The sequence below is a fragment of the Convolutriloba macropyga genome, unplaced genomic scaffold, assembly GCF_964194025.1.
Source record: "Convolutriloba macropyga unplaced genomic scaffold, txConMacr16.3 SCAFFOLD_5525, whole genome shotgun sequence".
Classification (NCBI taxonomy): domain Eukaryota; kingdom Metazoa; phylum Xenacoelomorpha; order Acoela; family Convolutidae; genus Convolutriloba; species Convolutriloba macropyga.
The window spans coordinates 2201-16655 of record NW_027453010.1 but is presented as its reverse complement, the minus strand read 5'-3'; the positions used below and the strand labels follow the sequence as shown (position 1 = coordinate 16655).

Below are 14455 nucleotides of genomic sequence, written 5' to 3'. Positions count from 1 at the left end.
TCACGATATACAGGCATCGGGCATATCATCCCGTGACGATTACCTCTGCGTCGTAATGAATTAATCTGAGTATATAGTTCCTCTCCCACTAAAGTTAGTTGGAACAGTAAATAGTCATGTATTTGAATGAAAACAATGGTCTAGGTGTGAAAAATTATTGTAGAAAATGGGAACAATAAAATTACACAAGGAAAGTATATTGTTGCATGCAAAACGTAGATACAAAAATAAAATACACATTAAATTGAGGCAAATTTCAGTTTGAAATGAAGATTGTCAATTTACAAAGCATATACATGCATACATACATACATACATACATACATAAATACATACATACATACATATATATATATATATATATATATATATATATATATATATATATATAGGAGTTCAAGAGGGCGTGTAAGGAAGTAGAGGAGAAGTACGTTCCCACCCAGAAAAAGACCAAGGAACAGCTGGATAACTGACGAAATAACCAATTTAATGGCGGAAAGGCAGCGAAAAGAGAAACACTCAGAAGATTACAAAGAGCTAGACAAGCTGATAAAAAATAAGTGTATCGAAGCAAAGGCGGAGTATTTCGACCAACAATGTGATGAAATTGAAGCGTTGGAGAAATATATGCCCCGCGACCATCACAAGAGAATACAGCTTGTGACCGGGAAGAACAGAGCCAAGAACAGTTATAAGAACAGTTATAAGTATAATATACATATATATATATATATATATATATATATATATATATATATATATATATATATATATATAATATACATATACATATATATATATATATATATATATATATATATATATATATATATATATATATATAGTTAAAAAAGAATTAGGCATTTCAATGAGGAAATAAAGCATACACTCTTTTGACGGCTGCTTAACTTTGATCCTAAACGGACATGAAGTTCCGAAACGATACCTTTGCAACTTAATGTGATCACTCGTTTTCTCAGGGTGTGATGGCAATGACTACAAATAACGTCATCATGAAGCTCCTCTTTGACATCTCCTACAGATTTGACGATGAAGACTTCATCCAAGCCCACTTTCGGCTCAACCGAGTGTTCTACCTGTTCAATCCCACCCTAATAATCTGGCTTCTACCCTATTGGATCAGTAAGCACATGTCCATGACGAAAGAGCTGAGCAAACTGCGCTGGGACTTCATTCACGAAATGCGAGATCACTTTGAACGGAGAAAACCGAAAGACACCAAAAACTTCGTAGCCAATCACGAATCAGTATGCGTGGCGGACTATATTTGGAGAGATCTTTTGTCGGAACAACTTGACTACTCATTTCCAAAAGATGATATTCCGTTTATCCTTGTTGACTTGTTCATGGCTGGTCAAGAAACAACGACTCTTACCCTTTCTTGGGCTATTTTGAACATGCTTCACTGCCCAGAAGTTCAGGAAAAAATGTACGAGGAACTGAGAAAAGAATTCCCGAATCGGGATCACATGATACCACTAACAGCTATGAACACTTGCGATTACACGCGGGCCACTATAAACGAGGTTCAACGCTGGACTCCAATTTTGTTTAGCACAATTGATCATTCGGCTAATTGCACCATCGAAGATTTTTATGGATATCGAATCCCGAAAGGAACCCGGATGATGCCGAATGTTACAGTTATGTATCGAGATCCGAAATTGTGGAAATTTCCCAACGAGTTCAACCCGGAAAACTTCCTTGACGATCAGGGAAAATACATGAAAAGCCCGTATTTGTTACCATTTTCGGTGGGTACCAGGGCATGTCCGGGTGAAAATATTGCAAAGATGGAGCTGTTTCTGGTACTAACCAACATAATAAGAAGGTACAAAGTGAAATCCGTTGGAAAAGTTCCAGAAATGATTCCACATGTTGGTTTTACAAACGAACCACCATATTATGAGGTCAGAATGGAAAAACGGGATTAGTTTTTCCGAGGTGGATGAAATTTTCTTTGGGGCGGAGAATTTGGTAGCTGACATCTGTCTTCTTTCATCCAGTTACGAAACTCTCATTGTTACTTTTTCACACTTTATTCCAAAATTTACAATAAAGCAATTAACCGGGATTACGCACTTATATTGTCAACTAAGTTCAAAGAATCAAAGGAAATATTGCACAAAGGAAAACAGTTGGTATGTGTTTAACCAATAGTTTCAACTTTTTATTGTCAGAACATTGTTTGTAAATATTATCCGGAAGAGAATTTCACGTAAAACTTTTAAGTAAAATTTTAATTAAGAATTTTAATTGTCGTTTTTCTATTACCCGACATCAAGAGCTTTGTTCGGTCAATTAACACAGTGATAATTTTTATAAGGTTTACACAATCGTTCAGCTAAAAGTACAGGAAGCTGTACCTGAATTTTTCAGGTATTTTTCAGGTGTAACCTGGTGCGACACATCAACCTGAACTGCTCAGGTAAATTCAGGGTTTGAAAGTCTTGATACACCCGAGTTTCTGAATATGAGCGAAAAAGTTCCAGACTAGCGTTGAGGTACGAATATCAGTTCCTGGCTCCTTTCACATTGGAATTTGTTAATGCTCAGAATTGAAAAAAAAACATGAAATGCAGATAAAAACAAATCAATCCTGAATAACAATGGACATAAAATACAGAAAATATACAATCTGTATCCAATTACTAAACTGTTGGTAGGTGCAATCAAACCAGATACTAATAATTCCCACTATACAAAAAAAATTCGCTGCACCGAAAATTCAAAGATCCTCAGAATTTGAGATGTTCGATTGGTATCCATCCTCAACCACACAGATGAAAATAAAACTTACATTTTTGCAGAAATCTGCACAAAGGTTGCATTGATTTTTGCAAAGAGTTCATTCTTGCAAATTTATGTGAAGAAAAAACTATTATCTTTTGCAAGATTCTTGCAGGATTTTGAACTCTTCAACTACAAAGGACTCCTCCATATTTGTAAGCATTGAGTGTCTGCGAGCCCCAGACCACAACTGCTCATAGCCATAATTTGCATGCGTTGAGTTGCCGGCTTAGTGCTGACTCATCGATGTACCAACGTGAACTCATAAGAAGGCTAATGAGAAAAACTTTTGGCTGACTTGATCTTTTTCCATAAAAAATGTGGCTTTGGAATTCTTTTAAGAGATAACTCGTTTAGTAGTACAGACTCCATATTAACATTGATATAATTTATTGGACGCATCAAGATGCTGTTCAAAAACATCTAGTCCTCGCTCTCTTTGATCAATGTCACCAATTGTAGAAAAAAATGTAACTCATAGTTTGAATATCAGTTGTTTTTATTTCTAAAGAAAACCGTAAAGATGAGAACGAGCAGAAACTACTCCATTTCTTTATAAGAAAATTCTCAAAGAAAATAATACCTAAAATTATTTGAGCCTTTTTCTTTAGGTTTAACTCGAAATATTAACAATTTCGTGAAATGAAAATTACAGCAAAAAAGTTTTGATATAGAGAAAAATTCAACAGTGAGAATAATTAAAGACTCTTTTCTTCATTAATTATCAATTTTCTGAATCGATATCACTCCAAAACCACATATTTGCTTTTATCTGTGGCTTTGAAGCAGGAATCAACCAGAAGTCATCAAATTGAACTATTGAGAAATGAAGGTTGTAACGTTTTTTTCCACAGCAACCTGCTTCGATGTGGTATTCGCAACTTTCGAGCCCCTTTAGAGCACAAGTGGCTGATAATGTTTTTATTTGAAGGTACTGGTCATTATCAAGGTGTGTTTCGTTATCACAGGGTGTTTCGCCGAAATTTAACTCTCAAAAATGTCAATACAATTTAGTTAAAGAAGGTTGCAGGAGGTTCCAGTCTTATAAAATCCAATCCAATGTAACTCAGTTCATCCAACACTGGCATTTTCCTGCAATCCTCTCTGATTCTTTTTCTAAACGTTAAACACAAGAACTTATGCTCTCTAAGAGCTGTATCTGAAGATGAATAACTAATTTTGACTTGTAAACGGTTTTTTTTGTTTATTGAGACACTTAATAATCTGGTGACGATACGTGGCATGAAAACTTTTTGCAGGTGGCTCAATTAAATACAAACACAGCTAAATGATGAAAAAGTTGATGGAGTGGATCCCAAATAAATCTAGAGGACTACCCGGGTCGAGAAAAAAATTGAAAAAAATATGTAACATAACCCCAATTTTAAAAATAGTTCTTTTTTATCGGGTCAAGAAGTTGTTCAAATCAATCCATATTTGGTATCGAGTATCCCTTGTGTAGGTAGATTATAGGACAAAAGGAATTTTTTCTTTAGCTTGTCTAGCAAAAAAGTTACTTTTTCTTACGGAAATTTGCGATTATTTCAAATAAATAATTTTAAAAAAAGGTCTCTTTGATTAGGTCAAGGAAATGTTCAAATCGAACCAAACTCGGTATGGAGTATCCCCTGTGTAGGTAGAGCATAGGAAAAAAAGACTTTTTGGTATAGCATTCCTTGGAAAAAAGTTAGTTTTCATACGGAAATTTGCGAATTTCGCGATTAGCGAATTTTAAAATTAGGTCTTTTTTATCGGATCAAGGAGTTGTTCAAAATGAACCAAATTAATATCCCAGACTACCCGTACTATTTAGGTTGTAATGCTAAAAAAAATGGTCCGCCTAACTTTCCTAGAAAAAATTTTCGTATTTCAGTCGGAAATATCGACTTATTCGCTTATTAAAAAATGATTTTTCAAATAGGAAAAAAAATCGGTTTGTCTTAGGTGCCCCTTTCCCTGTGCCCTTAGAGGGACTTTCCCATTATGTTGTCTGTCTTCCCTGCCTTTATTTGTTATGGTGCTACATTTTGTTGTTTTGGTGCTATACTTTGTTTTTTTTTAGGTTCTGGCTTATCCGGAACCTGTTTGTCTTTTTAGCTATCAGAGCCTCTGTTTTCTCTTGGGCTGCAAAGGAAAACTCGCCTAAAGTGCGGACAGTTTTTTTTGCAGTTCGAGATAGTAAGAGGTATCACGAAAAAACCTGGACACATTCATCATATTTCTTAAAAAAAGGTTTATAAAAAAGATGTAAAAAAGTGTATGGTGCAGACTTTAGCTCGCCTATGATAAAGTTTCTAGCTCGTCTGTGTTGCAGAAGTGGTGCGTCTATGCGACAGTTTTTGGCTCGTCTATGCTGCAGAATTGGTGCGTCTATGGGGCAGTTTTTGGCTCGTCTATGGGGCAGACTTTGGCTCGACCGTAAGTACTTGGTGCGTTTATGTTGCTCGTTCAAAAAAATTCCTCGTCTGTGTATGTTTGAACGCACCATACCCCCTGTGTGCGTTCAAAAACGGTCTGCGTCATAAACGAGCACAAACGATAACCTCGACCTGGGTATCGCTTCCAATCATTAATCAGTAAATAAAATTCCTAAATTCGTAATACTAAAAACTGTAACCAGGTTTACAAAATCTGAAATCTAATGATTATATATTCAAGCGCTCGTTAGTGGAAACTTTTTTTGACTTGAAAGCTATCACTGCTTGCTACTTCTAACCGAGCGAAATATTCCCATTATGGTCAGTATGTACGAATACATAATCGCCGGATTCGTTATTCTTGTCAGCTATCTTTTCTGGTCTAAGTCCAGACCCTACAAACTTCCCCCAGGAGCCCTTTGTTTACCTGTTATTGGTAATCTACATAATGTCTCATTCGATGCCAACTTCACTAAGAAGATGCAAAACTTGCATGCTAAACACGGCCCTATTATTTCTCTATCTTTCATCGGGTTGAACATTTGGGACGTTTGGATCGACAACTACGAAATGATCCGGGAGGTTCTTCACGATTCGAGATTTACAAATCGGACCATTTTTGGACTGTTCGAGTTTCTGGGCAACGAGTACGGGGTGGCCTTTGCCTCGGGGGAGGAAGCGAGGGTGAAACGAAAATTGGTGCTTCAAATTTTGCGTCATTTTGGTGTTGGAAAGACTGTTTTTGCACAAGGAATCGAAATGCAAATTGAGAAAATGTTGCAGCATATTGATGATCATGGTCAGAAGCCAGTATCTCTTCAGGTGAGAAAATAATTAATTCAAAACATGGTAGCCAAAACTGCATGCAAAAGTTAGTCAATTTAGCTTAGTCTCAGATTTGTTTTTCAATTAAATTTTTAGTTTTGTTTTGCTGTTGTGTTCGACTTACTATATGTCTGAAAAACTAATCCCACTTATTTTGACAAAGACCGACGAGGAAAATATATTGATAGGAAAACCCAAATCAATGGGTTGTGCTCGAAACGTTAATGGAAGCTAGTTGTCAAAAAAGAAAAATCAAACTCAGTTGCAAATTTTACGCTCTGTAGGTAACAGTTATGTGAAATTTAAATTTTAATATATAAATTTACATACACAGACATAAAAGTTAACAAAATATTGACAGAAGTCTCAATGTTAATTGACTAAACTTCAACTAAATTTGCTCAATGTCTTCGGTTTTTGCAGCCACCTGCAAAAAGTCTCTAATTTCACCAAAACCTTGACTTTTGCTAGTCTTTCAGAACCTAGTCTTTTAAACAGAACCTAGTCTTCATTAGCCTGTCCCCATTTCTTTAGGTAACCAAGAAACCACCCCAAAGTTTATATGTATCCAAGACAAGGCTCGGTAATTGGTTTTCGAATAAAAAGGCTTCCAAATTAAATCACTTAGTAAAATAAATAATTCCAGTTTAGAGAGCCGATGAGAATGGCCACTATGAAGACAAACAAAAAATCCAATAACAATAGCAAACATTTTCTACAACCAAATCTCAGTGCCTAATTTATTAAACTAATACCAAGTCATAAGAGCGTCAAAAAACTAACACTGAGAGGCATGACTGAGTTCAAAGCGAAAAGTCGGTTCTTTCATTCTCAATTCTTTCATTCAGGCTGCATAGAAAACAAAACATTGATTGCGTCATATTTCCTGAAGCTCTATTAAACATTGCTAAACAAGAAAACAAAAGTGCTTGATGGTTCAGAATTCTGACAAAGTGCACTTGAAATAAGTAAAGTTTCTACCCACCCAACTATAATTCCCGCTTATACTTAAAGAGAAAAGCATTGGAAAGTTTGTTTAAAAACCCAATGAAAGTTGGGTAATTTTCTTTACTTCCTTGAACAATTACCCTTTGATTTATTAATTAAAGAGCATTTATCAATTACTGAGGAAGAAAGGCAACAACATGGATGATGAGGTATCTTCCAGTGGTTTTTCAAATGCTGCAACAGGTATGAGTGGTGATACTGTTTTGACAAAAAAAGTGGATGAACTATCGAAGGTTTTATGTGGATTAATAGACAAGAACAAAAAACAGGAACAAAAACTTATTGATCTCGAAAGGAAACAGGATGAAATAAACGACAGACTGAGAGCTCAGGAACGTTACACAAACAAGGGTTGTGTTATAATCTGCAATACACCCTTTGACTCCAGAGACAGTCGAAATTTGTTGCGAAACACATTGAAGTTTTTTGAAATTCTTTTGAATATACAGCTGGATGAAAACAGAATTAAGGCATGTCATATTTTACCTGGCACAGCAGCTAATGGATGCCCAGAATTGGTGATCTGCAAGTTTGTCTATTTTGACGAAAAAGATAGGGTTTTTGGCGCAAAAAGGAAACTTAAGAAGGTCAAAAGTCCGCTAAATAATCTCAAAATGTACATTAATGAAGTACTGTCCAAATTTGAAGCAGAAATGAACAGTGAGGCGAAGAAAATGGGAATGATTACCTTAACAAAGAATTGTACAGTGTCAGTTATGGTTAAGAATCTGCAAAACAAAACATCATTTAGAGCAGTAAATCACGTGGACCAACTGAATAACATCCAAAATCCGGTCTTACGGGAGAGTGGACGCAACAAACGAAAATTTAGGAAGGAAATGGAAGTGCTCTCAATTAAAAACGGTCAAGAGAAAATTTCTCCAGATAACAAGAGACAAAAGAAAAAATAAACTCCAAAGCTTGCTATTGTTACCAGCGGAAATTGATATTTTTGGTTCTGGATATTAAATGATTTTTTTGCAGTAAATTTTAAATTGTTTACACACAGTAACAGTACTAAAATGATGAGAGCATCAGCTAGAATGTTCTTATTCATTTAGTTTGCTCGCAATATTCGCAGCAAGATGGCATGGTAGTAAGTTTAAGGCACATGCTTTCTTTCATTTTAGACTTCTCAACTTGTCCTTTTTCTCATTGTCCTAGCAAGTTCTCATTGTCCTTTTTGCTCGCGATATCCGCAGCTGAATGGGAAGATGAGAAAATATAAAATTTTAAGGTTTTACCTCTCGGTCTGCAAAGAGTAATCAAACCCCTTCCTGCTTGCAGTTTACGCAGCAAAGAGACTAAATAGATGGCAATTTTTAAATGGCTTTTTAAGTGCAACATATGTGTAGCGATATTCGCAGAAAATGATGCCCTAAAAGATTGGCAGTCTTAGTTTTTGTTATATAAAGGAGTTTTTTAGAAATTAAAAGTAAAGGTTTGCGATATCCGCAACTTTGAAATTTAACTAAACTAGGTTAGAAACAAATTTTAATTTTTTAGTTTTTCTATTGTGAAGGCCTGCGATATCCGCGGTCATTCACAATCACATTCATAAATTCATATTGATTTTTTTTCTTCTAGTTCTTAACTTTTTTTATCTTTTTTTCAGGTTTTTAAAATTTAGATTCTATTAGATTTGACCAAAATGCATCTGAAACCCTGATAAAAATTTTAAAATTAGTTATGTGTTCAATGAAAAATAATCAAAATGAGTGTAAACAAAACAAACAAAAAATAATCTTACAAAACATCAGATCGATCTACAAAAATTTGAACTAGTTTGAAGTGTTGATGAAACTACAGAAGAGTCAGCCTTTTGTAGTTCGAAATATGTTTGACAGAAACGTGGTTCAAGGATCAGTCTCACACAAAGTGCATTAACCTTGATGGCGACCAGGAGGTTGATACAAGCAATCGCAATACCTCTAAAAGAGGAGCGGTCGGGATCTTTGTAAGGCTGGATTTGCCACAAACAATTTTTAAAAAATTTAGTTGTACCAGTATTCAAATTTTAACTGTGAAAAACCCAACAATGGCAATTTTTTTATCAACTTGCCATTTTATTAACACTTGCCATTTTATGGAAAGTTTTTTATTAACACTGATCTATATCAAACAGAATACAAGTGTAATTGAAATATCGGAAACTTGTCAAATGTTTTTTGCGGAACTGACTCGGTAACCGGAACAGTTGCACATTGTTTGCGGAGACTTAAACATTGACCACAGTAGCAAAAACATCAAGCTTACAAAAGTGAAAGAAATTTTTAGTTCTTACAATATAAACAATATGTCAAACTTTGGGTATACTAAAGAAGCAGCAAAGTCAACGACTAATATTGACGTAGTTTACAGCTCAAAGACAGTAGAAATTGAAATTATCGGGTTTGCAGTAACTGATCGCTATACTGTCCCAATAGTTTTTTCTGATTACGTTGCAAAGACTGTACCACGGAAAAACAAAGTTTACAGCGACAGGTCTGTTTTTAATAACCACTTAAGTTTAGAGAAAAAAAGATTTTATATTAAAAGACAAATTAGGCAAATTTATGTCGCATTTTTATGCTTTGGATTGTGATCTCGCTTTTTTAAAAAAATTTAAAAGAGTTATCATTGAGGAAGTTGACAATTATATTCCATTGAAAAAAAATCAAAACCTTCTCAGCAACCAAATTGATTTGAAAACAGTATAAAGAAATTAGCAGCAAAAAGCAAAGTTTATTCCAAACTTTTTTGAGACACAAAAATAATAAAAACAAGGCAAATTTCAACAAAATCAGCATTAAGCTGCGAAAGAAAATAAGAGAAAACAAAGGAATCTATTATCAGAAATTGTTGCACAAAAACGCAAAAAAAACAATTCCAGCAGCTTTTTGAATACAATGAAAACATTGAGTCGAAATACACGAAAAGAGCAGGAAGAGTTGTCTGAGAAACAGATTGAAAGTTTTAATCTTCAATTCAAAACTATCGGAATAATTTTGTCAAATAAAGTAATTGACACTTGACAAAAAACGAAGACAAAAAAGAACTCTAAACAGCATGTTTTTGACCTCAACAAACGGAGCCGAAATATCACTAGTCCTTAAAAAAATGAAAAATAAAAATAGCACTGAATAGGACGGATTCAGTAACTTTATATTTAAAAAAATAGAACATGCTATAGTTCCTACTTTGACGTTTTTATTCAATAAGGTTTTCGAAATTGCAATCTTTCCAAAATGTTTGAAGAAACAATTTTAATTCCAATACATAAGTGCGGGAATGCTTACGAAGCAGAGAACTAGAGTCCAATTAGCTTATTACCAACGATCGGAATTATCCTAGAGAAAATACTCTTTGCTGACGACATTCCTCGAGAAATACGATTTGCTTAATAAAAATCAATTTGGCTTCCGAAAAGAAGAGGAACTAATGATGCCTTAGTTAATGTCCTCCAGGGAATCAGAGAACACTGGAAAACTGGATTCACTGAAGTGAAAGCTGTCATCATAGATCTGAAGAATGCATTTGATACAATGGAACAAAATTTGCTCCTGCAAAAGTTAGAAAACATAGGAATGAGAGTAATCGTACAGAAATTAATGCAATCCTATCTGATTGTCAGACATCAATTCGTCAAAATGGTCGAGTATAGGTCGGAATCTTTAACAATAGAATATTGTGTGCCGCAGGGCTCGGTGCTAGAACCACTGCTCTTTCTAGTTTATATAAATGATATTCTGGCGTTCTGCGGTGAGTCAATGCCATTGTTTGCCGATGATCAAGAATAAATTGATTTTTATTTTGTCGGTGTCGATGGCGTTTTTACAAAAAGCACACCACTACAGACTTCCAAAATGTTCCACTCTTTATTTTGTCACCACCATTGATGCGCTATTCAAGCTAAATTTTAATATGAAGTTTAAAAAATTAGAGGTTCATAAAAAAACTTCTGTTTTTTTCGAAGACCTCTATTATCAAAGATACTAGAAAAAATACCTTTCAACCGAAATCCCTAAAAAAGTTCATTTCATTCAAAAACCATTGAGTCAATTGATTATTCACAAAGTGCCAATCAGTTACACGAGTAAAAGTCAGGATCAGAAGTCGAAATCAAAAGTAAAAGAGTTTAAATCAAAATTAATTGAGTGTTTTTTGCAAAAAAATGGTATTGAAGCAGTTAAAAAAATAAGCATTGCACTAAAAACATCGAATTTGTGAAGTTGAGCCTTTCTTCAACAACAACAACGTAAAATGTGACTTGTATTTGAAAAGTGTAGGTAACAAGTAGACAACAACAAGATCAGCAAACTGCAACGTTAAAAAACAGATCTAACTTTCTTCAAAACATTTGATTTCATTGTCATGAAAACATTAGCTATCAACCGAATCACGTGAATAGGTGCATATGTGTATTCTTCGTATGGCGCTGAGAGCTGCAAATGTCCAAAAGTTTTCATTTGTTAGAAGATATTAAAAGAGTTAAAACAAATATCTGATAACTGCAAAAAAGATATTTTCAATTGCAGTTTCTTTTTAACCGCCAAAGATGTGATATGTGACCTGTTTTTTTTATGTGAAAACACATGAAAAAAATTTCCAAACTGTGAAAATGTCTGCAAATTACTATGTTTTATGAAAACTTCTGATGACAACGCCAATATCAATTACCTAAAACCCAAAACAACAAAAAATATTCATTCGAATCCACTGTGAAAGCCATGCAACTTGTCTTCCATTATCTTAAGCTACAGTTTGACCAAAAAAGAAAAAAAACGGTAAAGCACAACAATCCGTTGTTTATTTTGAGATCAAAAGTTTTTAAAAGTTGAACATTGGGACTAAATAAGCTAGATAGGTTTCCTTAAGTTTCCTTTAAAAGTTAACTGCAACTGTCAATAGTAAAGCTTGATATGAATTGTTGTTTTCTGTATTTAAAAAAATGAGCTAGATTTTTGAAAACGGTTTGAAAAAAGACAGCGACTAATTAAAATCCGATTTTTTTGGACTGCAAAGAAAACTACTTGGCTAAAACTAGCCTTAATATTGCCGTTCGCCTACTGGGAACACTTAATGGTTCCGAATATTTAGGATATGGATAATTTGAAACAAATGTCAATAAATCAAAAAAGACGAATTTTGGGTATCTGTCAAAGGAAAAGCAAGCAAAATGAAAGTTCTGTAGAATTAACGGAAAATTTTAGGATTGTTAATCCAGTAAATTGTAACAATGTGGAAAAAAAACTTATTTTGATGAGAAAATTACCAGAAATATCAATAAAAAAACTGGATCAAACAGTCTAACAATTCTTTTTTATCCTCAGAATTTAAAGCAACAACGCTATCGTTGACAATTTCAATATTTTTATCAACAAAATTGGCAAAAATTTACGGAAAACGATGAAAACAACTAAAATCAGTCAAATTTTTAACCTCGACAACTCTGTTGAAAAAACAAAATTCAATAAAAAATCTTTGTTAATTATATTTTCTGCGCTGAACAGGCTTTCTAATGATGTCACTCAAATCCCTCTACGATGAATAAGTCGAACAGCCAAATTTGACAGATCAAAAAGTTAATTTGAGTATATAGTTCCTCCCCCACTAAAGTTAGTCGGAGCAAAAAATAGTCATGTATTTGAATGAAAACAATGGTCTAGGTGTGAAAATTAATAAAGAAAATGGGAACAATAAGAGTACACAAGGAAAATATTTTGTTGCATGCAATACGTAGATACAATAATAAAATATACATTAAATTGAGGCAAATTTCATTAAGGAGACTGTCAATTTACAAAGTATGTACAATATATATATATGTGTGTGTGTGTGTGAAAAAAAAGAATTAGACATTTCAATAAGGAAATAAAGCATACACTCTTTTGACTTCTGCTTAATTTTGATCCTAAACGGATGAAGTTCCGAAACGATACCTTTGCAACTTAATGTGATCACTCGTTTTCTCAGGGTGTAATGGCAATGACTACAAATAACGTCATCATGAAGCTCCCTCTTTGACATCTCCTACAGGTTTAACGATGAAGACTTCATCCAAGCCCACTTTCGGCTCAACCGAGTGTTCTACCTGTTCAATCCCACCCTAATAATCTGGCTTCTGCCCTATTGGATCAGTAAGCACATGTCCATGACGAAAGAGCTGAGCAAACTGCGCTGGGACTTCATTCACGAAATGCGAGACCACTTTGAACGGAGAAAACCGAAAAACACCAAAAACTTTGTAGCCAATCAGGAATCAGTATGCGTGGCGGACTATATTTGGAGAGATCTTTTGTCGGAACAACTTGACTACTCATTTCCAAAAGATGATATTCCGTTTATCCTTGTTGACTTGTTCATGGCTGGTCAAGAAACTACGACTCTCACCCTTTCTTGGGCTGTTTTGAACATGCTTCACTGCCCAGAAGTTCAGGAAAATATGTACCAGGAACTGAGAAAAGAATTCCCGAATCGGGATTACATGATACCACCAACAGCTATGAACACTTGCGATTACACGCGGGCCACTATAAACGAGGTTCAACGCTGGACTCCAATTTTGTTTAGCACAATTGATCATTCGGCTAATTGCACCATCAAAGATTTTTATGGATATCGAATCCCGAAAGGCACCAGGATGATGCCAAATGTTACAGTTATGTATCGAGATCCGAAATTGTGGAAATTTCCCAACGAGTTCAACCAGGAAAACTTCCTTGACGACCAAGGAAGATACATGAAAAGCCCGTATTTGTTACCATTTTCGGTGGGTACCAGGGCGTGTCCGGGTGAAAATATTGCAAAGATGGAGCTGTTTCTGGTACTAACCAACATAATAAGAAGGTACAAAGTGAAATGCGTTGGAAAAGTTGCAGAAATGATTCCACATGTTGGTTTTACAAACGAACCACCATATTATGAGGTCAGAGTGGAAAAACGGGATTAGTTTTTCTGAGGGGGATGAAATTTTCCTTCGGACGGAGATTTTGGTAGCTGACATCTGTCTTCTTTCATCCAGTTATGAAACTCTCATTGTTACTATTTTTCACACATAATTCCAAAATTTACAATAAAAAGCAACTAATCAGGATTACGCGCTTAAACTGTCAACTAAGTTCAAAGAATCAAAGGAATTTTTTCACTAAGGAAAACAGTTGGTATGTGTTTAACCAATAGTTTCAACTTTTTATTGTCAGAACACTGTTTGTAAATATTCTCCGGAAAAAAAATTTTACGTAAAACTTTAAGTAAAATTTTTATTAAGAATTTCAATTGTCGTTTTTCTATTACCCATCATCAAGAGCTTTGTTCGGTCAATTAACACACTGATAATTTTCATAAAATTTATAAGATCGTCCAGGTAAAACTTCAAGTATTTTTCAGGCGTAATTAGGCTGAGGCACATCAAC

At 34.5% G+C, this 14455-nt stretch overlaps 3 protein-coding genes across 3 annotated transcripts; all 3 read left to right on the top strand.

The window, feature by feature from the left end:
* Positions 1–973: 973 nt before the first annotated feature.
* LOC142357975 (cytochrome P450 2C6-like) lies at positions 974–2281 on the top strand. The gene has a single exon (XM_075409457.1). The coding sequence runs from the start codon at positions 987–989 to the stop codon at positions 1953–1955; it is 969 nt and encodes a 322-aa protein (XP_075265572.1). The 5' UTR covers positions 974–986; the 3' UTR covers positions 1956–2281.
* Positions 2282–5546: 3265 nt separating this feature from the next.
* On the top strand, positions 5547–10840 carry LOC142357976 (cytochrome P450 2C9-like). Its single transcript, XM_075409459.1, has 2 exons — positions 5547–6050; positions 10508–10840. Exons 1-2 carry the CDS (start codon positions 5547–5549, stop codon positions 10838–10840), a joined length of 837 nt encoding a protein of 278 aa, XP_075265574.1.
* Positions 10841–13030: 2190 nt separating this feature from the next.
* Positions 13031–13992, top strand: LOC142357977 (cytochrome P450 2D26-like). Its single transcript, XM_075409460.1, has one exon. The coding sequence runs from the start codon at positions 13189–13191 to the stop codon at positions 13990–13992; it is 804 nt and encodes a 267-aa protein (XP_075265575.1). The 5' UTR covers positions 13031–13188.
* The last annotated feature ends 463 nt before the right edge of the window (positions 13993–14455 follow it).